We start from the raw sequence: 27,058 nt of genomic DNA on the forward strand, positions 1-27,058 counted from the left end.
CAGCTGACAGCCATGTGCCTGGACAAGTCATAGTTTTACCATGTGGCATGCTGAGTCCTCCTTTCCACAGCAACACATAGCAGAGATTATATTGTAGACCTGACTGTCAGCACTACAGAACTTCTTGACCCCGCTGACCACTGGAACACAATGCTCAGCAAGCAGGCCCCTAACCTATACCAGATTCTGCTGTGCTTGAGCTCTGCGATTGCAGCACTTACCACCAGCTTCACCCGCTTGCACGTCACACATCTGAAATAGGCATGGCTTGTTGGTACCACCAGAGGTTTGGTAAGAATACCACCAACTGCAGAACTCTTGTGTTCCTGGTACCAAAAGCCTGACAGTCATTACCAGTAGGTGTGTTCAGTTTCTGTACCACTTCACAGTACCAATTCATATGGGATTTGAATGATACTAGTTCCCCTGTCCACTACCTGATTGACATCGGCTTTGATTTATCCATATTTCCCCCTCCCCCTCTCTCCTCATCATCGCTGCCAACAACTTGGCCATCCCTACTTATGGGGTGCAATACCTGCTTGCTTGATTTAGGCCTTCAGTGCAAACTTCTGTGGACCTTCATGGTTACAGAAATTATTGACCCTATTCTGGGCGCCAACTTCCTTGTTTATTACTGTCTACTGGCTGACGTAGTGAAGTATCATTTAGTTGATGGCACCTCCAGTAGGTCATTTGCTGCAGCACACATCCCGCCATGTGTTTTTCTGTGAAACAGCTGGTGTTTTCAGGCCCAAATGCTCAGCTTCTTGCAGGATTCCCACTGATCATCCAGCCATCTATCACTCCCTAGAATTTTCAGTATGACACTCTGCATTACATCGCAGCTACCCCTAGGCCCCTGGTTTTCTGCTGTGCCAGCCCCCTCACAAGCACAAAATCACAAAGGAGTTCGAAGAGCTGGTCATTGCCGACATATTTGCCCTTCCAAAACCCCCGGGCTCCAGCTCTTCACCTCACCCCCAAGAAGGATGGTTCTCAGCACCCTTGCAGCGATTACTGTAAACTCAATGCCTGCACCATCCCTGGTCACTGTCCTGTCCCACTAACCTGTTCTTCAGTAAGATTGATTATGCCAAAGCCTACACACAAATCCCAGTCACCCTGTAGGACATTGAGCAAAACAGCCATCCTGCAACAATGCGTGGATGTCTGGCAACTGCTCACCTTCTTTTCATCCAAGCTATCAGATGCACAACACCACTGGGGCGCACATGATTGCGAGCTGCTTGTATGCCACGGAGTTGTCCTTTCTTTCTGACCTTTACAGATGACTGCACCCTTGCCTCTGGTTTTTGCAGGAAAGATAGACCAGATCTCATTCTGACAGCTTAAGCTACAGGAATAGATAACACAAATGACTACTGCCATCCGGCGTGTTGCTGGCATCGATAACATTGTGGCAGATTGTCTTGGCTGCCGCTAAAGAAGGTGATCCGGATATAGTCCACATCCTTCAGAATGCTAACTTTGGTCTCAATCTCCAGCTAAGATCTCTACCCTGCTCTGACCGTAAGATCTGATGTGATGTCCTTCACAACCTGATGATTCCAATGATCGCCCCCACCCCGTTCTCCCTCCTATCTTCCGAAAACCGGCATTTAACTGCATCTGCGGCTATGCACACCTAAGCATCCATGCTAAAGCCACCCTAATGAAACAGCACTTTGTTTGGCCAGGCATTCAATGTGACTGCAGCAACTGGATCCAGTCCTGTGTTTGGTGGCAGTGCTCCAAGCTCGGACAGCACAATCACTCTCTTGCCCCTTCGGCCACCTTCACTCCAACCCCCACAACTCTGGCTCAGGCATGAACACTTTGACATTTTTGGTTCACTACCCTCCTCCAATGGATGTCAATACCTGCTGACAATTACTGACAGATTTATGCACTGGCCAGAGGCCACTCGTATCATCTACATTATACCCTGCAAGCCACCTTATGGAGTGTGGCAGAGGATACCTTGGACCAATAACTGAGCTTTGCAACCCGTTTCTACTAGCGAATAGTGCGAGGAAGAATGATTGTTGGTAAGCCTCTGTATTGGCTCCAACTTCTCGAATTTTCTCGTTTTGGTCATTAAGCGAGATGTATGTGGGGGGAAGTAATATGTTGTCTGATGCCTCCTGGAAAGTGTTCTCTTGAAATTTCAAAAGTAAATGTCTCCATATTGCACAGTGCCTCTCTTGTAATGTGTGCCAATTGGGCATTTCTATAACACTCTCACACCAGCTAAACAAGCCCGTTACAAAACACGCCACTCTTTGTTGGATCTTCCCTATCTCTTTTATCAGTCTTACTTCCTAGGGATCCCAGATAGATAAACAGTACTCAAGAATTGGTCAGACAAGCGCCTTATAAGCCACTTCCTTCGTGGATTAGTTACTGTTCCTGAAGATTCTTCCTATGAATCTGAGTCTGGCATCTGCTTTCCCTGCTATTACTTTTACGCAGTCATTCCACTTGAGTTACTCATAGATATTTTACGTTACATACTGTTTCCAACAGTTTGTTATCAATAGTGTAGCTATACAGTAGTGGATTTCTTTTCCCATATATGCACAGTATGTTACATTTATTTTCGTTCAGGATCAACTGCCGGAGTCTGCACCATTCATTGATTCTCTGGAGGTCATTCTGCAAATCGTTATTATCTCCTGGCAACCACATCATCTGCGAACAGCCTTAAAGAACAGCCAACTCTATTGAATTGTTTATATATATTGTGGACACTAATGTTCCTATTGCACTTCCTTGGGGTACTCCATGAATCACTATTACATCTTTCGACTGATCGACCTCCTGTACGTTGTCATCGTGAGCTGGGTGCGATAACCTTCTACCCTCTTCTTGCACATGTGCAGTAATTTTCGGACAAGACATCCAGAACAGTGTAACACAAATCCCTGTCTCTGGCATCAGTTTTGATAGCATGATACTTCTGATATATACCTGGCAAGTTGAAGTCGTCCTCTATTACAACATCGTGATCAGGAAAACTATTAACAGTATTCTGCAAATTCCGTCTGAAGCACATTACCACAAGAGCTCCTGACCCAGGCAGTCTATAAATGCATCAGATTGCCATTTTTGACCTATCTTTGATACTTTGACTTCACCCAGATTAATTCACAATTGGAATCCGTGATAACGTCATTAGATTTTATCGAATTCTTTTCTCCAATAAACACGCCACTACTATTGGTGACTAACCCATCATTATAATAAGTATTCCAATCTGAACTTAGGATGTGTCATTAACATCTGGTTTCAACCCTTACAGCCATTACTGCATTACAAACTTCTGTAAGCGATGCTAATTCTGGGACCTTTTCTCGGATGCTCCTGCAATTTACTAAAATCATGTTAGCCTTTTCTATTTCTGATCTGTGATAACGAACATTCTCTGAGGACATTGTGTCTTATTTATGAAGCAAATCGTCTTTGATCCCAAGGTAGGGTTTCAAATGCCCGACACTTCAGTCGAAACTGTGGCGGCAGCCTTCAGACGGACCTGGGTGTCCTGCTTTGGATGCCCCTGTGACATTGCGACAGATCACGGGTGCCAGTTTCCCTCGGCTCTCTTCCGATATGTGACAGCCAGCTGTGGCTCCAGCTTCCACTATGCCACCAGCTACCTTCCTGCTGCTAATGGCATGGTGGAGCAATTCCACTCCACATTTCAAGCTGCCATTACAAGCCATTCTTCCAAATGCTCTGCTGCCCTACCCCCCAGTACTTCTAGGCCTGCAGATTGCACGCAAAACCGACCTGCTAGCTGACTGCTAGCTCTCTATAGTCACATGACGTGCACGTGTGCCCTCTTGTGACGGGCTATGAACTTCCACAATCTGGTCGGAACCACACGTCATTACACAGGCAATGATGTTACCCTCCTGTCACCGGTTTGTGCAGTCCAGACGCCAGCTCGTTTCGTTTTGAATGCCCCTTATAGTTGTGAAAGGCACCCTCTGCCATATACCATATTGGGGCTGGTGGAGTATGTATGTAGATGTAGAGACGTGAGAGGCCAGCACCACACATGAAACAGACTGTGCTATGAGCATGAAACGTATCTCCTTGTTTTCGTTTGTTGTGTAAAGTTGCCCCCCCCCCCCACCACACACACACACACACACACACACACACACACACACACACACACACACACACACACACACACACACACACCCCATATGGCCTCATCCCATCACTTACACCTGTTGCCTTGACTAAATTTATTACAGTTTGAAAAATCAGGACCTTAATAATGAAAAATCCGGTATAGAATAATGACATTATTAGGAATACAGTAGATTCATACTCACCATATAACAGAGATGTTGAGTCGCAGACAGGCACAATAAAAATACTATTAAACACACAAAGTTTCAGCCAGAAGACCTTCTTTAGAAAGAGACAACATACACCCACATATTCACTCAGACACAGCTCACAGGTACATGACCACTGTCTCTGGCTGTTGAGGCGAGACTGCAAACAACTGTACGTGCTGGGAGAAGCATTCTGGAGCAGTGACGGTAAGGAGGCGGCTGGGGCAGGTAGGAAGAGGGAGAGCAGAGTATGGGTGAGAGATGGTAGAGTGCTGTTTATGGGAGCATTTGGGGACTAAGTTAAGAGGGTAGTGCAACTAGGTGCAGTCAGTAGGTTAGGCAGAGGGCAGGGTGGCGGTGGTAAAGGAGAGAAGTAAAAAGACTGTGGGTGTGTTTATGGAACAGAAGGCTGTGGAGTGGAAGCAGGAATAGGTGGGTGAAGGAGAATGACTAACAAAGTTTGAGGCCAGGAGAGTTAAGAGAAAGTAGCATAAACTGCAGGGAGAGTTCCCACCTGTGCAGTTCAGAAAGGCTGGTGTTGGTAGGAAGGATACAGATGGCACAGTCAGTGAAGCAGTCATTAGACTGAAGTACGTTGTGATGGGCAGTGTGCTTAGCAACTGGGTGGTCCGGTTGTTTCTTGGCTACAATTTGTCAGTGGTCATTCATGTGGACAGACAGCTTCCTGGGTGTCATGCTCATACAGAACAAAGCACAGTGGTTGCAGCTTAGCTTGTAGACACGTGACTGATTTCACTGGTAGCCCTGCCTTTGATGGGATGGGTGACACTTGTGACCAGGCTGGAGCAGGTGGTGGTGGCAGGATGTATGGGACCAGTCCTGCATCTAGGTCTATTACAGTGCTATGAGCCATGAGGCAAGGGGTTAGGAGCAGGGGATTTAGGGATGGATGAGGATATTGTGTATGCACAGTGGGCGGCAAAATACCACTATGGGGGAGGGGGGGAAGGATGGTGGGTAGTGGTATTCCGCCACTCACCGAACCAACACAATATCTTCATCCGTCCCTACACAACACTTGCTCCCAACCCCTGGCCTCATGGCTCATATTGCTGTAATAGACGTAGATGCAAGACCTGTCCCATCAATGCTACGTCCACCACCACCACCACCACCACCACCACCACCTACTCCAGTCCAGTCACAAGTGTCACCTATCCCAGCAAAGGCGGGGCTATCTGTGAAACCATACATGTGATCTACAAGCTAAGGTGCAGCCACTGTGCTTTGTTCTGTGTGGGCATAACAAACAATCAGCAAGCTGTGTGCCTGCTTGAATGGCCATCGACAAACTGTGGCGCAAGAAGCACCTGGACCACACAGTTGCTGAGCATGATGCCCATCACATTCTTCATTTTAATCATTGCTTCACATCCTGTGCCATCTGGATCCTTCCTACCAACACCAGCAGTTCTGAATTGTGCAGGTGGGAACCCTCCTTGCAATTTATTCTACTTTCTATAACCTTCTTGGTAATAACCTTCATTAGTCATTGTCCTTCACTCACCTATTTCCTTCCCTGTTCCCACTGCACAGCCTTCTATTCCACAAGCTCACCCACAGTCGTTTTACTTCTCTCCTTTTTTTACCGCCACCCCGCCCTCTGTCTAACCTCCTGATTGCACCTAGCTGCCCTACCCTGTCTCAGCCTAGTCCCTGTTTGCTCCCACAACACAAACAACACTCCACCATCCACCATCTGTACTCTGATCTCCCTGCCTCTTCCTGCCTCAGCCTTCACCTTGCTCCCACCAGTCAGATTGCGTCTCCCATCATGCGCAGTTGCTCGCAGTCTGGCCTTGGCAGTCATAGACAGTGGCCGTGTGTGTGTGTGTGTGTGTGTGTGTGTGTGTGTGTGTGTGTGTGTGTTTGCGTGAATCTGACTGAAAACTTGCATAGTCTCTTTGTTGTCCTGTTTGTGACACTCAACATCTCCACTATATGGTGAGTAGCAACATATCCTTTTTATGATATTGTAATTAAATTATAATAATTTAAGTGCTATTAATCAGGCATTGAAAATGCAGCACAATCGGTAGCATTGGCCCAACATTTGTCTTTCAACTATTGTTACCATGTGGTGAAGCTGTTTTCTTAGTAACAGCATTACTGCCGTGGATGTTGTTCTGGCATTGTTAATGGGGTCTTTTGATGGTAGGTTTTAGGTGGAGGACCCTTACTAAACATTTTCATTTTGGGTAAGAAGTGCTACATTATATGCACATTAATCCTGTGGGTTTGTGGAGGTGTGCTGATCACAATTGAATCAGCTTGGCAGATTAACGAAGGAGGCCAATGTGCTGGCCAGCCTGGATGTGGTTTTTAAGTGGTTTCACACATCTGGCTAAGTGAATATCAGGGGGTCCTCAGTTTTACACGATACACTAACATTTTGAAAACTTTCTCACACTCACATGTAGAGCAGTAGACACTAAACAGATAGGGTACACATTTGATCCTGTGAAGATGTGGGATAAAGGCTGGGAAGAAGAACAATAACTGTTATGCGTGTTCCTTTGTCGCTTTCAGAGAAGGGAAATGGGGAGTGGTGCAAAATGGGATCAGAATAATATTATTTGTACTTGAAGCTTAATTTAAATTTGTGTTGGGCTCAAATATTAAAAGTTCCTTCCCTGTAGAAGGCACATACTGATACCTGAGGTAGACCAGAAATCACTAAATACTATTTTTGCACACAGTGCTCAATATTCAGCTCTACAGATGGAACACAATATTTAATAACAGAACTAAATCTTTATTTGATTCCAAAGATTAGGAGAAAGTTGAAGAAAACATATTGTTGGTCTGATTTCTTTGCTTGGGGATGGGTTATTATTCCTTATGCTCGTGACCAAGGAGCTGCAAAGGAAAATAAAGGTGTGAGAATGGCAGTGGCAGATAGAAGCTCTGCTCCGTGTAGCAAGGTTTACGCTATGTGAAAAGTGTTCCACCTATCAGGAAACCTGAAAATGAGTCTTAATTTAAGTCAGACCCACCAAGTAAAAGGTTTTCTACTCCATGGCATGATGGTGTAGCAACCAATATGTACAGTGAGGAGGAGAAAACAGTCTAGGTTGTGTTGAAATTACAGTTTATTTAATCGCCAATGATACATGCTTCGCCTAATTCAAGACATCTTCACATTGGCTTACATTAAAATAATAATAATAATAATAATAATAAAAAAAAATCGAATTAGAAAGCGTTGACCCTACCTTGAGATTGGATGCAGTTAGAAAAATTAAAAATAGGACTACTGACAAATGTTGATAACTAAGTATATCAATGATAAAACACCTGCAAAAAATTGCCCCCATCATGTGCAAGAAAGTTGATTGAGGCAAATATATGATCCTGTCGTGTATTAAAAGCATAACATAACCTTGACATAAACAGAATGAATTTAAAAAGAGGCGAAAACTGCAGCTGGTGATTCTCATGAAATTGTGGTGCGCAGAGTGAAGGCCTGTACAGTCTGTCAGATGGTAAACATTTGGAAGCATCGTTTTACATCCTGTGACCACATACACAATACTGAATGTCAAGGCACTTCAGGCCTGTGGTGAGTGTGCTTTGACCACAGTACTGTATTTACTCGAATCTAAGCCGCCCTCGAATCTAAGCCGCACCTGAAAAATGAGACTCGAAATGAAGGGAAAAAAAATTTCCCGAATCTAAGCCGCACCTGAAATTTGAGACTCGAAATTCAAGGGGAGAGAAAAGTTTTAGGCCGCATCTCCAAATCGAAACAAAGTTAGTCCATTGTAATACGACACACAATTTAGGTCGAATGAATGACAATACAGCTACAGTAGTTTGGTTCGAGTCGTAAGCTTAGCATTTAAGCTTTACCAGGTAGCCACTGCTATGCGTCAGGCGCTCAGTCTGTATTTATACGGGTACCCTTCCTTTTTCACGTGCTTCGTCTGGTTTGAATTGATTGCTTATTTTTCTTTGATCTGATAAGCGCCGTTTTCTTTGTTATAGGTGTTTACATCACTCTAAGCTGAAAATTCATTACTGTACTGCCATGCATTGTTTGTCGCGTTCTGATAGTGCGTGTTTACGGCCTGTCGCCGCTCGCGGCATGGCTTGCTTTTGTGCGCGCTACCGCCGCTTACAAATTTTAAAAAAAAAATGAAAGAGAGGAATCGTCTCATTAGCGAAGCAATGGCAAGAGACTGTTATTTGTTGTTACTTACACTGCCGCTTTCTTTCATAATGATCAACAAAACCAAATAATAGACTGCGTATGATAGAAGATGTTCTGAACAAGAGTTTAGCGAAAATTTTTCTCCGTTTGAAAATCTTTGCAGGTGCCTCTTCTAGTACATTACATTCTGCACAGAAATTAGAATCGTCTTAGATTTCATAATCTAGTCAGTTGTCGTGCTTCATTTCTGACTGTATCACTATTAGGCATAAGAATAATATGAATATAAACATGATATGATATGTATATTCTTCCGTGTTTGCTATTGTCTCACTCTAGTTTCGTAGTTTATTAGGCAGACAAGATTTAACTGAGGTAGCAGCAAACACAAAACAATACATGGCAAAATGTTTATATTTGTATTATTCTTATGGTGAAGAGAATACTACATGTGATTCACAATTCATAAAAGTTCCTATTAGCAACCATATCTTCTCACAGGTAGGAAAAGATTCAGAACGTAGAGTTGGCCATATTGACAAACATCCCAAACAGACTTGCAAGTCGCCTTCGGATTTTCGTAGTACATTGAAATGCTGCTACATTCGAAGATGAACAATACGGAATTTTGTATTTACTTCGTTGGATAATGTATGAAAATGCAGTGGTCGAAACTCGGGGCGGAGAAAAAAAAGCTCGTCTTCCACCTGTTTCTTAATTTATTTACTGACGCAGAGGATTTGGTGCCAGTATTTATCTTTGTGCCTACAAAGCATGCCTGTGTAGCGCTACATATATTCGACGGCAGAAGTTAGTTGGGGCGGCACCCACCAACATTTTTCAGAACTTCCGCTTGCTTTGCACTAGATTCTAAGCCGCAGGCGGTTTTTTGGATTACGAAAACCGGAAAAAAAAGTGCGGCTTAGATTCGAGTAAATACGGGATAGTGTTAGTTCACTGTGAGTTATGAAGTGTTATTTTTAAGAAAACTATTTACAGATTTTTTACAAATAACTAGCCACATCATGTTGAAATAAAGAGTTTGGAGAACATACATTATTTACAGCAAGAATTTTATTTGTAAACATGTGTAAAAGTGGAAATACAGTAAGTTAAAATTATGTGAAGGTAGCTAAGGACTTAGTCATTGGAAATTTCTCACCAAAAAACAGACACTAGATAAAAACAGAAGATAAATACTAGGTGCAAATGGTCATATAGTATAGAAGCTGGTCCTTATGTTAAATGTGTTAAATGATAGCGCTGAAACAAGGGCACACAAATTAAAATCTTTCATAAAGTTATGCTAAAAACAAACTACTATATAATAAATTAATGAAATTGAGAGATGTAGCCTAGGGACATTTATATCATGGGTGCTTTTTCTATCAAAACAGCAGAAGAATGGATACAAAGTACAGTTAGAATGGATACACAGTACAGTTAGAATTGTATATGGAAGGGCACACACCATAGAAACTAGTCCATGAATAAAACTATTTAAATGCTAGATAACTAGCAATATAGATACAGAAACACATAGATTTAGATATAGATTCATGGGGCTGTCTTGTAGTGCTGATAAAGAGGCACACAGAATTAATCCTGGATTACTCTGAAATAGTGTAATTGGTGCTAGAGGCCAGACATCTATAATTAATGCTAGGGTCCTGACATATGCAGAACATAAGATTGACAGGACTTGCATAGTGCACTATGAGAGAATGAGAAGTAGTCAAATAAGTGGCAGAACTAGTCAAATGGAAGTGAGAATGGATGAACACTGAGTAAGCTAACAATGCTGCTTTTGTGCACACATTATTAAGCAAGTATCTTATAGCATCAAGCAGTACAAACTTAGCTTTTTTAAATGTGTGATTCACTGAAGAGCCAAAGAAACTGGTACACTTGCCTAATATCATGTAGGACTGCCACGAGCATGCGGATGTGCTGCAACATGACATGTCATGGTCTCAACTAATGCCTGAAGTGCTGGAAGGAATTGACACTATGAATCCTGTAGCGAAACCCAGAGGAGTGTTCCTGGAGCCCCTCTGTAGCAGTTCTGGACTTGTTGGGTGTTGCATTGCTCTGCTGGAATTGCCCAAGTCCATCAGAATGCATAATGGACATGAGTGGATGCAGGTGATCAGACAGGGTGCTTACATTTCACCTGGCAGGGTCATATTCAGACTTATCAGGGGTCACATATCACTCCAACTGCACACACCCCATATCATTACAGAGCCTCCACCAGCTTGGACAGTCCCCTGCTGACATGCAGGGTCCTTGGATTGATAAGGTTAACTCCATACCTGTACACGTCCATCTGCTCGATAAATTTGAAATGAGATTCGTCCAACCAGGCAACCTGTTTCCAGTCATCACTAGTCCAATGTCAGTGTTGATGGGCTCAGGCGAGGTGTAAAGCTTTGTGTCATGCAGTCATCAGGGGTTCACAAGTGGGCCTTCAGCTCCGAAAGCTCATGTCAATGGTATTTTGTTGAATGGTTCACATACTGACACTTGTTGATGGCCCATCATTGAAATCTGTAGTAGTTTGTGGAAGGGTAGTACTTCCGTCACATTGAACAATTCTCTTCAGTTGTCATTGGTCCCGTTCTTGCAATATCTTTTTCCGGCCAGAGCAATTTCAGAGATTTGATGTTTTACCGGATTCCTGATATTCACGGTACATTTGTGAAATGGTCATACTGAAAAATCCACATTTCATTGCTACCTCTGAGATGCTGTGTCCCATTACTCGTGCGCTGACTATAACACCATATTCAGACTTGCTTAAATCTTGATAAACTGCCATTGTAGCAGCAATAATGGATCTACCAACTGTGCCAGACAGTTATTGTCTTATAAAGGCATTGCTGACTGCTGCACCATATATCTGTATTTGAATATACGAGCCTATACCAGTTTCTTTGGCACTTCAGTGTAGCTAGAATGTTTGAGATACCACTGAGTTAGCAGCCATCACCACTGAACAGGAGTATCTTAAATACATAGCCATGAAAAATGACTATAGTAGCTTTGGTGTAACAAAGATTTATGAAGCTAAAATGTCCAAAGTCCATACAAGATCCCTGCGAGATTCTTCAATAACGGATGCAAACTACATATGTTTGCCATATTTGGGGAATTTTTCTTATGATACAGCCAAATTATTTCATGAGAGAAACACATGGATACTCTTCTCAGCAGATACTATCATTGAGGCCAAATATTTATGGAATCAGCAGCTGAACAGAGACAGATACTTCAGATTTGGTGCATATTTGCTTGAGTTTGGTAAATGTAATGTTGTGTATATTGACTAAACTGGCAGGACTTTTAAGGCCTGATTTCAAGAGCACTTGCTAAATAAAGGAGGCCAAGTAAAACATAATTCAGCATTCGTCTAGCATTTAAAAACAACTGCTCACCACACTCCAGTTCTACAGAACTTGAAAATCCTACATAAACTTAATATGCTCAAGGAAACAGATCGTAAAGCATGCAGGAGGAACAAACAAATGTCTCCTAAACGATCGGCTTTTTAGTACAAACAAAGTGTCTTTTGATGCTGTAAGATCCTTGCTTAATAGTGTCGAACAAAATTTATGATGCCACGTTCTCTGATAGTATTGTCCTGTACCAGCAGAGAAACACTAATTGCCCCAAAGCAGCGTTGTTAGCTTACTCAGTGTTCATCCATTGTCAGTTCCATAAAAATTACCCCTATACGTATTTGACTAGTATCCATTCTCTCATGTTATACTATGCAAGTCCTGTCAATCGTTTGTTTTATGTGTGTCTGCCTCTAGCGCCTCTTATACCATTTCAGCGTAAACCAGGATTTAATTTGTGAGCCTCCGTATCAGCACTACAAGTCGGCCAGATGAATCTATATCTAGATCTGTGTGCTCCTGTCTTTATATTGCCAATTATCTGGTGTTTAAATACTGTAGTTTGTTTTTAGCATAACTTTATTCAGGATTTTAATTTATGTGCCTTTGCATCGGCACTGTCATTAGATGTACAGACCATTTGCATTTAGTATTTATCTTCTGTTTTTATCTATTTTCTGTTTTTTGATAAGAAATTCCCAATGACTTTATGCCCTTAGTTAGCTTTACATAATTCTAGCTTACTGTATTTCAGCTTTTACACATTTTTACTATGTAAACTCTTGCAGTGAATAACATACATTCTCCAGACACTCTGTTTCAATGTGATGTTGTTAGTTATTTACAAAAGTATCTAAATAATGTTCTTAAAAAAAACACTTCATATTTCGTGTATGTTGTCGCAGATTTAGAACAATGCTTCTGGCATGTTTACTCTTTGACCGATTGTATGGATCTGATCCTCCCTGGACCACATTGTGTGGTAATTACTTCACATCACTTTCCATGTTTTTTCCCCCTCCTTCATTTTATGGACTATAACTTTCATGGAAATGACCAATTGCAATTCTTGCCCTTTCTTAAATTCATGCCATTCATTTCAAGATTATCATATGTTATGCTTTTAATACATGACAGGAGCGTATACATGCCTAACCTAATTTTATTGCACATAATGTGGGCAATTTATTTTTGCTGGTGTTCCATCACTGATATCGACCACTTGCTTATCAACATCTATCTGGAACTGCAATTTTTAATTTTGCTGATTTCATCCAGTCCCAAGGTACGGTTTGTATTTTAATGTAGGCCAGTCTGAAGATTGCTGAATTAGGTGAAACATGCATCATTCATAATTAAATAAACAGTAATTTAACATCGCAAATAAGCCTGTTTTCTTCTCCTCAAGCTTACCAAGTAGTTCTAAACAGTAATAAATTTTTTTACCTATCAAATATAACAATATCTTATAAAATAATATGAAACACACACACACACACACACACACACACACACACACACACACACACACACACACCTCTCTCTCTCTCTCTCTCTCTCTCTCTCTCTCTCTCTCTCTGTGTGTGTGTGTGTGTGTGTGTGTGTGTGTGTGTGTGTGTGTGTGTGTGTGTGTGTGTGTTGCCTTGTTGGCCGAAAGCTCATATTGTGATAGTCTTTTGGTTGTGTCTATCTGCGACTTTGCATCTCCGCTATATGGTGAGTAGCAACTATCCTTTTCATAATATCATTACATTCCAGTTGTTTATGAGAAATTTGGCTGCTCTTGTTTAGGATTTGAGAGATGTGTATAATTTTTGTGTTGCAGGTACTGGTCTAGGCCTTGGGACGGGACAGTCTCTATTTGGACAGTCAACCAAACCGACAGGTTTGTTTGGTTCTGGCACAGGCACATTTGGATCTTCTGGTTTTGGCAGCAACACTGGCATTGGACTTGGATCAGCATTGTCTAATCCTCTGCTTGGTGGTGCCAACAATACAAAGTAAGTAGCATTGTGAGTTACTTCTAATTCACGGGTTAGTTGACTCCTGTATTTGTCAAAATATGAAAGATCTTTCACACAGCCACTGAAATGCCAAGTGCAACTTTTTTCCCAATATGCTGAAGATCTGTTTGATGCGACTGAAGAAATTGTGTAGAAATAAAAAGTATTAGCTTCTGTCCCAGAATAATGTTAAAGGGGAATGTGTGTGTAAGTATGTTAAATATAAACTATGTGATCAAAAGTATCCAGACACCCCCAAAAACATATGCTTTTCATATTAGGTGTATTGTGCTGCCAGGTACTCCATATCAGCGACCTTAGTAATCATTAGACGTTGTGAGAGAGCAGAATGGGGCGCTCTGCGGAACTCAACGGACTTCGAACGTGGTCAGGTGATTGGGTGTCACTTGGGTCATACATCTGTATGAGCGATTTCCACACTCGTAAACATCCTTAGGTCCCAGAATGAGATTTTCACTCTGCAGCAGAGTGTGCACTGATATGAACCTTCCTGGCAGATTAAAACTGTGTGCCGGACCGAGACTCGAACTCGGGACCTTTGCCTTTCATGGTCAAGTGCTCTAGAGCACTTGCCTGTGAAAGGCAAAGGTCCCAAGTTTGAGTCTCGGTCCGGCACACAGACTCGAACTCGGGACCTTTGCCTTTCATGGTCAAGTGCTCTAGAGCACTTGCCTGTGAAAGGCAAAGGTCCCAAGTTCGAGTCTCGGTCCGGCACGCAATTTTAATCTGCCACGAAGTTTCAGCCATTGGTCCACTGTTTCCGATGTGGTAGTGAAGTGGAAACGTGAAGGGACACGTACAGCACAAAAGCGTACAGGCTGACCTCGTCTGTTGAGTGACAGAGACCGCTGTCAGTTGAGGAGGATCATAATGTGTAATAGGCAGACATCTATCCAGATCATCACACAGGAATTCCAAACTGCATCAGGATCCACTGCAAGTACTATGACAATTAGGTGGGAGGTGAGAAAACTTGGATTTCATGGTCGAGCGGCTCCTCATAAGCAACACATCACACCGGTAAATGCCAAATGACGCCTCGCTTGTTGTAGGGAGCATAAACATTTGAAGATTGAACAGTGGAAAAATGTTGTGCGGAGTGATGGATCACGGTGCACGAAGTGGTGATCCTGTGGCAGAGTGTTGGTATAGTGAATGCCCGGTGAAAGTCATCTGCCAGCCTGTGTAGTGCCCACAGTAAAATTTGGAGGCAGTAGTGTTATGGTGTCATTGCACTACACGATTGTGTTGTTAAGAAAAGTTGTATTGCATGTAACTGATACCCTCCAGTGGTACATTGAATTGAATTTTACAAAAGCACATTCAGTGTGCGGTATACATAGTGCACCACTGTTGTTGGTCCAGTTTCTTCTTATGCTCTTGGGTGAGATCCTAGGAGAACTGCATTATTTAAGCCTGAATGAGTCTTTGTTTTACTCTCATTATTATGTGACCTGTGTATGTGTTGTGGAATGGGGATAGTCATGTCTTTTCTCTCGTGAAAAGTGTATCTGTGTCTTTTGAGAGTCCATATTTGAACTCATCCCTTTTTTTTAAGCTTCAGGTAATATCATTTTTTAAGGATCTAGGACCAAGGGATCATATTCAACAATGAGTTTGATGGCAGCTTTGTAAGAATCTTTCTTAAGGGGCTCCGGAAAGGCTCAAAATCATGAAAAGTTCAATTTTTACTTTTTTGCGTTTTCTGAATCTGCAGACTATTACCTTTTAATAGATATATAATTTATTCAATTCCGAAGACTACAACTATTTTTAAATTTTTTTTGAAATGTGTTCTACATGGGCGTGACCCACTGTGGCGCTGTTAAACTGCTGTCAAATGGTGTTATTATTAATGTCCGTGTTCATCAGGTACATTTTAGTGATGTGAGATAAAGTATGTGTTGTGGCTAACCTGTGATGGTTCAATATATATCGCTGGTGTGATTTTCGATTGTTTCATGTTTATTTACTCTGTCGTTATCTCGAAAATATTCGTAATTAATTCTGTTTCTTGAGTCTCTGTTTTGTTGAAGTATAATAATGACTAAAAGTAAAGTTATTAGAAATCCTCTGAAGGCTTTTAAGAAAAGGAGAAATGTTGGAAAGCCAAAGGTATGTGTTATTACTGTAAACAATAAAGATGATAACCAAGTGAATGAACCTAACCTCTCAAGTACACCTGCCCATAGCAGTCAAAGTGGGAAAGAAAATACTTCACAGAAGATTGGTTCAGTGAGTGAAAACTATGAATGTTTTATGGGTGAATCGGATGTGAATGAAATATTTGATATGTTGGTTCTCAAAGGAATTTTTTCAAACTGTGTAAGATGTATTCATTGTAGTGAAGTTGGTCTGGAACTCTCCATAATAAAGCACGTAGGACTTGCTAGTGAAATACAACTGAAATGTGATAAGTGTTCATACATGACCACCTTTTGGAACAGTGTTGCAGTAACTGCAACTGAAGAAAATGGTAGCAAAATCTACGAACACAACATTAGATTTGTTTATTCCTTGCGTTCAGTTGGTAAGGGTGCTACTGCAGGTGCAATTTTCTGTGGCATCATGAATCTTCAAATCCCCCAACCAAGTTTACGACCTATAATAAATTAATAGGGTCTAAAGTAGAAGATGTCTGTATAGAATCTATGAAGAACGCTGTGGAAGAGGCAGTAATGGAAAATAATGGTAACAGAGATTTGACTGCAGCGTTCGATGGTACCTGGCATAAACGGGGACACACATCTCTTCATGGTGTAGTATCTGCCACCAGTATGTATACAGGGAAAGTTTTAGATGTAGCAGTAATATCAAAGTATTGTAGATGTCCACAAAAATATAAAGGTACACATGAAAATAATTGCAAAGCTAACTATAGTGGCAGTAGTGGAGGAATGGAAGTGGCTGGTGTTGCCAGTATATTCCAGCGTTCTGAGGCGTGTGATAAAGTGCGATATGTTAATTACCTTGGTGACGGTGATTCTAAAAGTTTCAAACATGTTCAAGGACTGAAGCCCTATGGTGATGATGTTGTAGTGCAGAAATTTGAGTGTATTGGACACGTACAGAAGCGAATGGGAACAAGACTTCGGCGACTGAAAGCTTCGTACAAAAAACAAATACTCAGTGATGGTAAAGGGTTGGATGGGAAGGGAAGGTTAACCGACAGTGTAATTGACAAAATACAGAACTATTATGGAATGGCTATTAGGCAAAATACCAAAGTGTCGACGAAATGAAGAAGGCTGTTTGGGCCCTTTTTTTTCATACTTCTTCAACCGATGAAAATCCCCAACATAGCTTGTGTCCCAAAGAAGACAGTTGGTGTAAATATAACAAAGGATTGCTAACTGGTGAAGTGTACACTCATAAGCATAGTCTGCCTCATGCAATAATGGAGGTGATAAAACCTATTTTCAGAGACTTAGCAGCACCTGAACTGTTGAAAAAGTGTATTCACGGAAAAACTCAAAACCCCAATGAAAGTGTAAATAGTGTTATATGGTCGAGAATCCCCAAGACTGTATTTGTTGGAATAGAAACACTTCACTTTGGTGTGTATGATGCTGTTGCGACTTTCAATGATGGCAACATTGTAAGGTGCAAGGTATTTAGAAATATGGGAATGAAGATAGGTTCTAACATGGTACGAGCGATGCTTGCTTTAGACAAGGAACGCCTTCGGGCTGCAGACAGGGCTGTAAAGAGTCTAGAAATACAAGCAAGAGTAAACAGGAGGAGGAACAAGAGGAAGCTGGAGGAGGAGTTTGCAGAGGATGAAGATAATCCATCCTATGGACCTGGAATCCACTAAAAAGTTAATCCAATCTTTGTCGCTCGATTCCCAAAACTTGTATTTTCTCATACTAATTACATGTTTTCTAAGGATCTTCCAAACATATTTGTTTCAAACTTTCAGTAAATGTTACACAGTACCTTCTGCATAATTTAACACAGCCTTTTTCCAAAAAACTGTATATTTTTGAATATATAAATAAAAAATTGCAAAAAAATGTTGTGAATTTTCATTACAATTGAAAAAAATCATCTTTAATAACTGAACTAAAATTTTGTAAAATCCCTGTGTTAAGTTGTAGCCCATATTCCAATAAATAATCTGTAAAAAGTTCAACTTCCTACCTCAAATACTTTGTGAGGAAAGATGTAATTTATAAGCGTTATTTTAACATTGCAAGTATAGGGCGTTCCGGAGCCCCTTAAGACATATTAATACGAGAACGTGAAGATGTGCTCCATGCCCCTACCCCACCTTCCCTCCCACACACAGACCTTGTAACTTTTGGCCCAGCTAATTCATTACCACACGGACATAAGAGTATGAAACTATCTCACATTTGTGTGTTAAATAACTTGATATATTTCTTTGCCACAGAAATGCTCAATTCTAACCTTCTATTCATTTTTCCTAGTGACATTGTATGGCCAGAAATAAGTACTGGTGGGTATATTTACCTCCATGGAATCCAGAAGTGTTCTTTTAAGACTTGAGATACTCTCACCTCTTATTTTGTTTTGTGAGGTGTTATTGCCAGTTGGTTTTTACGGAAGGCAGTACTACTACTACTACTACTACTACTACTACTTCTACTACTACTCCCCCCCCCCCCACCCCCACCCCCACCCTCCACGGAGTGTATTCGAATATCTGCCTTTGCTGTTTTGTTGTCAAGGGCTTCGTCTAGTACCATGGAAATTATTGCTGGATGTCTTCAGACATGTCCTGTCATCCAGTCCTGTCTTCTAGAGAGTGTTTTCCATGCTACTTCTGTAGAGAAGAATGAGGAGGTTCTCTACAGAACCACCTCATTTGCGACCTTATCAGTTCACCTAGTTTTCAGCATCCCTTTGTAACAGTACATCTTAAAATTGTAGAACTGTTTTTTTATGGGTTTTGCCAGTAGTGTAAAGTTAAATGGGTGAACAAAATTGAAGGGCTGAGAGCCAGAGGGGGCCAATGCCACTTAAGAAACTGAGAAAAAATGACCTAAAGTTAAGTACATCAGATAATGTATTGAATCCAAATTATTTAAAACTATTAACATTATTACATAAAGTAAACATTGGTGTACTAATATGTGCAGCGTAAAAAAAACCAAATGTCTTTTCCTGCAAATAATAGTAAAAAATAGTACATATTTCAGAATCTTGGAGTTGGTCCACTATGGTTCTAAACTTTTCTTGCTAAACAAGAAAACGGATAAGTGGGCCCTCTCCAAACTACCTCTTGCTGCTTCATTTTTAGTCTATGCATTCTGGAAAAAAATTAGGTGAAATTAGTGGAATATAAGGTAACAAAGACATCAGGTCTTCATATTTAGTTTTACTTATTTGAATTGTTCCTTATAAGCTGGCGGTAGATCTTAAGTGGAAGGAACAGCAGATACAATCTTCAGTGTTTCAGCCCCTCTTCACTGGCGAAATGTCAAGAATTTTCCAGTATTCTGTTTCATTTAGTGAATAGCGGAATTTAATTTTCCTGGGGTCCATATGCTTCAAATCTCATCTATTTAATTTTAAACCGTTGCATGTTTTCACCATCTACAGTTTCCTTGTGCAATGAAAATTTTCATCTTGCATTACCTTTGATCATGCAGCCCTAGATTGTACATCCGGAATTTTATTTGTAAAAATGAACATTATTAGGAAGAAGAGGAAGCAGTAATGTGTGTTCATGTCAAAAGCTATAGCACACACAACACCAATATTTTTAGGATTTTAAAGGTCTAATGCATGTCCCTTTGTGCTTTCTCTGCACACCACTTAGGCTGCTCTGATTCAACCTTTAAACGAGAAGCCTCTCCCCTCCTCCCTGACTTCATTAACTCTAATTTGAATATAAACAGAGCATTTACCACCTTCTTCTTCTTCTTTAAATAAATTGAACTTAGTATGAAATAACCTCTTGGAACACAAATCATTAACAGGATTAACTATTTTCCTTGCACATAAGATTCATACATTTTGTTCATGGATAGTTCTTGTGATAAATACCAGCATTTATCGTTATATACATGACTGTAATGACTTGTCTCACTTGGGAAACATTTGATATGTTCACCACAAATTCAATGCTGCTATCAAATATCTTGTTTTTTGACTTGTGTTTACCATGTTTATCCTGCAGAGCAACTGGAGAAATAGAACTCTGCTGCTTTGAAAGTATTCTTGAAAATAAAATACCAGCATAACTAAATAACATACTGGTAATACCATTTAATATAATCACAGTTGAAACTTGACTGTAAACCAGTGTCTGGCTTTTGAAGCAGTTGTTAAATTCCACGAGAGATATTCCATATTGATATAATTGTTGTTTATAAATTTTTAGTCATCAAAATATTTGTAAATTTATGGTATTTGCCTTTAATTTGATGTAATAAACATGTGACTTTTGTTTATGATATTCTTCTGAATTAGTAATTCCATAATCTCTCTTTTGTATTCGTTACATGAACTATTCCTGAAAAATGTGCATTTTGCTGGTCAAAATTACCAGTGGACCAGAATGTACCGTGCACATTTCATTCGCATTGCCCAAACATTCTAAATATTGCAAGCCGCATTGACGGTCTTGTCTGTGTGTGTTTTGACGTACTTTTGACTCTAATTTCTTTTCCTTTTTCTAGTTTTTTTTGTCCACTGGTTACTGTTTCACAGAAGTTCCCTTGTTTTCATAGCTATTTCACTATTTTCTTATACATCAGTCATATTGAATATTTACATCGTGTGGTATGTGATTGGCTGCTTGTATATGGCCCACTACAGCTCTAAAGGAAACTGTAATTTAATTGATAGTTGTGTTACTCTTTTGTTTCATCACATTATGAGGGATTTTGACCAAACCAACCTTTTTGTGAAGTACGTAATTCAGATACTGTCCACAGACGGACTCTGCTCCAAAAACATGAAAACTGAATTTGGCCACTGTGGCTTCAGCCCTAGTTCATTCTAAGTGACAGTCACAGTCAAATGCTGTAAGCAGAAAACTCCTCAAGTTTTAATCCTGTTGAAATTAAGTGGGGTTCACTTAGAAAACATATAGAGCTAGGTCATTACCTCTCATGACTACCGCAGTCAGAGATCCTCTTTTGAGGAGTGGCAGTATGTAACTTAGGTACTTCTCAGTAATCTCATCGAACTTATCCTGAACAGATGATAGTAGTAATGATTGTTAAAATGAATGCATAATAGTGCAGTTGCCCCTCTTGGTGGGAATTACGGAATCAAGAAATACCAAGAATCTGAATTGACACATCCCAGCATCTTACATTAAATTTCTAATACTTACAGTCTGTTACTATACAACAGAGTGAATTACAGCATTATCTCCACATATTGGTGTCCCTAATCTTTTGATCAGTGTATATTACTTGTCATGATTATCGAGGTGGCTGTAGCTGTTATTGTCTTCGGTTTCAAAGACTGGGTTGTTGCAGTTCTCCACCCTACTCTGTTCTGTGTAAACACTTAATCTTGGTGTAACTGCTGCGATCATCACCAAGTCGATCATTACTTGATGGTTTAGGATGTATCTTGTCAACTGATCCCTTCATTTAGTGAAGTTGAACCATAAATTTTATTTTTTCATTGGTTTGTTTCAGTACCTACTCATTAATTATCTGATCTATCTACATAATCACTAGCATTCCCTCTGTGCTATTCTAGTCTATTATATTCTTGTTGCAACTGTTTGTTGTCTATCTTTCATTTCCGTACAAGGCTGCACTCCAGTCTAGACATGTCAAAAAAATTGAATTTATATTCAATGTTAAAGAAATTCCTGTCTTTCAGAAATACATTTCATGCTATGGGCAGTTTGCATTTTATATCCCTTCTCCTTCAGCCATTGTAAGTTATTTTATTCCCCAAATAACAAAACTGCTGTACCGCTTTTAGTGTCTCATTTTGTTTTTTAGATGTTGCCAACTGATATTTTCTGCGACTTATCAAAACCATTTGATTGTGCAGTTCACAGTATTCTAGAGAAGCATAAAATATTATGCTATCAGAGACATTGCTGGTAGTTGGGTTTTTATCCTATCTAACTTACAGCGTGCAGAGTGTTGCATTAAGAAAGTAAGTGTAGAAAATTAAACAGCATATTCAGAATGAGGAGTAATCATCTATTATGTACCATGGGCATCAATATTTTGTCTGCTTTTGTTCCTGTTACTGATAAATGATCTTCTATCAATATTCAAGAAATGTAAATAGTTCTTTTGTGTACAAAAATTAAATTGTTTATGAGTGAAGTTCACAATATTTCCAAAACCACCAACTGCTAGTCACCGATATTTTGTGCCTGATGCTACCTTTGATTCCTCGGCTAATGTGCACTTTAGTGGCAGTGCAATGGTAGCTGTTGCAGTTGTAGAGGTAAGAGTGTTTGAAGTGGTCACCACTGCATCTTCTTTTTCTTTCAAATCAGTGTGTTTTTCCAAGGAAAAAAAATCAAAGACTGTTCTATCATTATTATGGAAAGGATAGATGCTACTCACCATATATAGCGGAGATGCAGAGGCGAAGATACACACAACAAAAAGACTGCCAGAAAGTGAGTTTTTGGCCAACAAGACCTTGGTCAGAAATGCCCCCCCCCCCCCCCCCTTCCCGCACGCACGGTCTCTGACTGCTGAGGCTGGTTCGGCGTCAGCAGCCAGAGACTGTGGTCGTGTGTGTGTGTGTGTGTGTGTGTGTGTGTGTGTGTGTGTGTGTTTTTATTTCCTACTAAGGCCTTGTTGGCCGAAAGCTCACTATCTGACAGTCTTTTCGCTGTGTGTATCTGCAACTCTGCATTTCTGCTATATGATGATTAGCAGCTATCCTCTTTAGAATATTGTTACATTCCATCCTGGCTTTTACATTGTTCATGACTAGTATATAATATTTTCAAGCTTCTGCAAATAATATTTTTGAATGTTAATGGATGTTTTTGGATATTCTATAATATTTTTGATGTTCTAGAAAGCAGCTTACAAATGGCATGTATCACATTGATCAGCACTTTCTGCAAATAGACTATCACTGAATTTAGGTACAATGCAATACATTCTTTCTGGTACTACTTGAGGCCTGACCACACCGTTAGAAATAATGCACGAGGGTAAATTAATAAATAAAAAAATATTCAAATGTATTAAACGATGGAAAATCCGGGATGGAATAATGAGTGTTATGAAAAGGGTAAATTGCTACTCACCGTATAGAGGAGATATTGAGTCACAGACAAGTACAACAAAAAGGCTGCTATTCACACCAGCTTTCTGCCAAAAGGTTTCCTTTAAAAATAGAAAACACACACACACACACACACACACACACACACACACATTCATGCAGTCACAACTCTCACACACATGAGCACTGTCTCTGGGCTATGAGTCTGGCTACACATTGGTCATATGTGTGAGCTGTGCTTGCATGAATATGTGTGTGTGTGTGTGTGTGTGTGTGTTGTTTTTTATTTTTTATTTAGAAGATGGTCTTTTGGCTGGAAGCTCACACGTATTTGTCTGTGACTCAATGTCTCCTCTACATGGTGAGTAGCAATCTATCCTTTTCATAATATTGTTGTTATTACATTCTGAATTTTTTAATTGTTTCGTTTTAGTTTTCCTTCTTAGTATTGTAGATGCTAGAAGTTGTAGTATTGGGTAGTAGACTCTGTTAGCATTTTGGATTCCCATTTTCACTTGTATGCGTCTTGGATTTTGTTTGCCAATCATTGCACCCAGAAATTTGAACTGTTCGGTGCTTTTGGACTTGTGTTTGCCGATTATTATTAGATGCAATTAGTTGTCTTGTTTTGTCCTTATCTGTGAATTATCATGCCTTTTGTTTCCTAAATGTTACTTTTAGGCTACATATTTTGTATTATGGATAATATTTCGGAGATGAAAATGTCAAAAAGTCTATTTGTTTTTCCTATTTTAATTCACTAATACCTTGTAGTATCGTATTCTGGGGTTACTCATCATTGATGGAAAAAACTGTTTGTTGCACAGAAGCATGTAATAAAGAAAATATGTAGTGTCCACTGTAGAATCTCATTCAACTGGTTTTCCAAGTGCTTTGCTTTCTCTGACAGAATTAGTGTCATTGCAAACCTCAAAGTATTAACTTTTCCTCCCTAAGAATTAATACATTTTCCAACTTTCTCCTTAGTTTCCTTCACAACTTTTCCTCCCTAAGAATTAATACATTTTCCAACTTTCTCCTTAGTTTCCTTCACAGCTTACTCAATGTAGTGATTGAACAACATTAGGAATAGGTTACAACTCTTTTGGGGTAAGAGTGTGGAAAGGGGTTTTGCTGTACTGTTAATTTACAATTTTATTGCAGTTTCGGGCAAACACCAGCTGCACGGGAGTTTCCAGATCTTCAGGATAAGATACTGGCTTTAACACAGATGCCGTATGGTAATCAGCCACTGTTCAGAAACACAATGCCGGTAAGTATTATTGCTTATGTTGTTGTTGTTGTTGTTTTCTGTAGTGTTGTGTTGGAAAGGGTGGAAGGAAATTAACTAATAAAGTCTGCAAGTGTGACATACAGGGTGTCCAGAAAAGGACTCCCTGATTTCAAAATTAAATATCTTGAAAACAAAGATCGATAGAGGAATGCAGTAAACGGTATGTTTATTGTGAAAGCTGTAAGAAGTTTATACAGCAGTTTGAAATAATAGTTACAAAAGCTGCTAACAGATGGCGCTGTACGCTGTACAGCTCATGTCAGCATACATAAGTGAAATAATAGTATTAAAACAATCTTTGCAAACAATCACATCACAATGTTTTCAAAATATTCACCATTGGCACTACAGAGGTGGCACAAACGAAGAATGAAATTCGCAATCACATTTTGTAGTGTTTCAACCGAAATGGATTCACATGCCACAGAGATCGCCGATTCAAGCTCGTCTAGCGTGGCGGGATGCTTAAAAGTCACAGGGAGTCAGATCCGGCGAATATGAAGGCCAATCCGTGCCTGCACCAGTAAATTTGGGATATTCCAAAGCAATGACTTGATTCCCGAAGTATTCCTCAAGAAAGCGAAACAATTGTTCGGTCCGATGTGGTTGGGCTCCATCTTGCATAAACCATTCAGTACCTGGTCGATCCTCTAACGCTTGCTGTGTGGTGACAAATTGTTCCAAAATTGCAACGTAACGTGCACCAGAGACCGTTTCTCGAATGAAAAAAGGGCCAATAATGCCTCTGCTGCATACTGCAGCCCACACAGTAACTTTAGGAGAATACAGGGGTTTTGCTTCACACCAATATGGCTTTTCGGAACCCCAAAATCGCCTGTTCTGCTTATTCACGTATCCATTCAGGTGGAAGTGTGCTTCATCAGTAAACCAGATGCAGCCAACATCAAATCCTTCACTATCAATCATTGTGAGCATCTGATTAGCAAAGGTAACCCTATGTTGCACAGCTTGTACGGGTATGGCCTGGTGCATTTGAATTTTGAATGGAAACATGTGTAGGCTCTTTCTCAGTATTTTCTGCGTGCTGGAACGCTTCAAACCAGTCTCAGATGCAATTCTACAGACGGATGACATTGGATTTCGCTGAATAATTCCAGAAACGGTGGCAATATTTTCAGGCATAACTGTGGTTTGCTTGCGGCCAACATGCCCCACTAGATCATCAGTTACGCTGCCTGTTCATTGAAATTTTGCGAAGAGCGTACGAATTGTTTTTGCATCAGGTCCTTTTGGAACACTAAATCGTGCTTGAAAACTTTCCTTGTTGCCGTAGGACTCTCTTCTAACCTGTGGTACTCTAGCACCAGAAAAATGCGTTGTTCAATGGAGTACATTGTTTTAATCTCTTCCTTCGGTATGCTAACCTCCTTTCACATTTCAATAGTGGAACTGATCGCTCTGGGCTTCGGATCACTATTTATACTAGGCATTACGTATGACGATTACAGCGCCATATGTTAGGAGCTTGTGTAACTATTATTTCAAACTGCTGTATAAACTTCTTACAGCTTTCACAATAAACATACCGTTTACTGCATTCCTCTGTCAATCTTTGTTTTCGAGATATTTAATTTTGAAATCAGGGTGTCCTTTTCTGGACATCCTGTATGATACCAGAGAATTTCGGACAGGCTTGTGGAGCCATGCTGGCTTTAGATCCGTGGCCACCTGTGCTAGGTTTCTTGGTTGAGGATCCATGGTGCAACCAGCCTGCTCGAGGTGGTCCCACAGATTCTTGATTGAGTTTACATCCGAGGAATTTGGTTGCCATAGGAGTATAGTAAACTCGTTTAGTGCTCTTTGAACCATGCACATACAGTGCGAACTGTGTGACATGTTGCATTGTCCTGCTGGTAGATGCTATCGTGCTGAGGAAAAACAAACTGCATGTAGAGGTGGACATGGTCCCAAAGGATAGAAGCATACTTGTGTTGATTGTGCCTTCCTGAGTGACGAGATCATTCAGGGAATGCCAGGAAATCATTTCATAGACCCTAATGCTCCCTCCTCCAGCCTGAGCGTTCTGATGATTGTTGAAATGTGTTTGCCTTCAGATGGCCATCTGTCCAGTGGAACATAAAAAAATGTTTAATCTGAAAGGGCTACCGATCGCTGCACAGTGAATGTCCAGTTGCAATATTGGCATGCAAATTATCATCGATGAACAGCGGTCGGCATGGGTGCATGAACCGGGCGCCTGTTGCGCAGGTCCATAAGCAGCAATGTTCACTGGTCAGTCACTGAGGAGACACCGTTGGTAGCCCCTTGGTTCATCTGGGCAGTCAGTTGCTCAACAGTTGGGTGTCTATTTGCCCATACACATCTGCACAGCTTTCATTAGCCCTTGTCATCTACGTCTTGTGGTGCACCACACTTGTCTCCGCCCTGATTTTGGATAGCGCCATTTTGCCATGTGTGGTATTCTTTAACCACAGTGGCATGCTAACAGTGTACAAATTTAGCCATTTTGGAGGTGCTTCCTCCCTTGGCCTGAAGGCTAGTGATTTTGCTGGTTTGGACATCAGATAAATCACTCCTTTTCTGCATTATGAAAATGACTGCACTATTCTCAGGATCCCCTGGTCATG

General features: G+C 40.6%; 1 protein-coding gene across 2 annotated transcripts in view; it reads left to right on the forward strand.

Moving 5' to 3' along the window:
* The window catches only part of LOC124788078 (nuclear pore complex protein Nup98-Nup96), a 135,068-nt gene that overhangs the window by 56,536 nt on the left and 51,474 nt on the right, over nt 1-27,058 (forward strand). For both annotated transcript variants that reach the window (XM_047255174.1, XM_047255172.1), the window contains 2 exons: nt 13,756-13,930; nt 24,320-24,428. In XM_047255174.1, coding sequence (XP_047111130.1) covers nt 13,756-13,930; nt 24,320-24,428 — 284 coding nt within the window. The remainder of the gene's footprint in view (nt 1-13,755; nt 13,931-24,319; nt 24,429-27,058) is intronic.

The sequence above is a fragment of the Schistocerca piceifrons genome, chromosome 3 (assembly GCF_021461385.2).
Source record: "Schistocerca piceifrons isolate TAMUIC-IGC-003096 chromosome 3, iqSchPice1.1, whole genome shotgun sequence".
NCBI lineage: Eukaryota > Metazoa > Arthropoda > Insecta > Orthoptera > Acrididae > Schistocerca > Schistocerca piceifrons.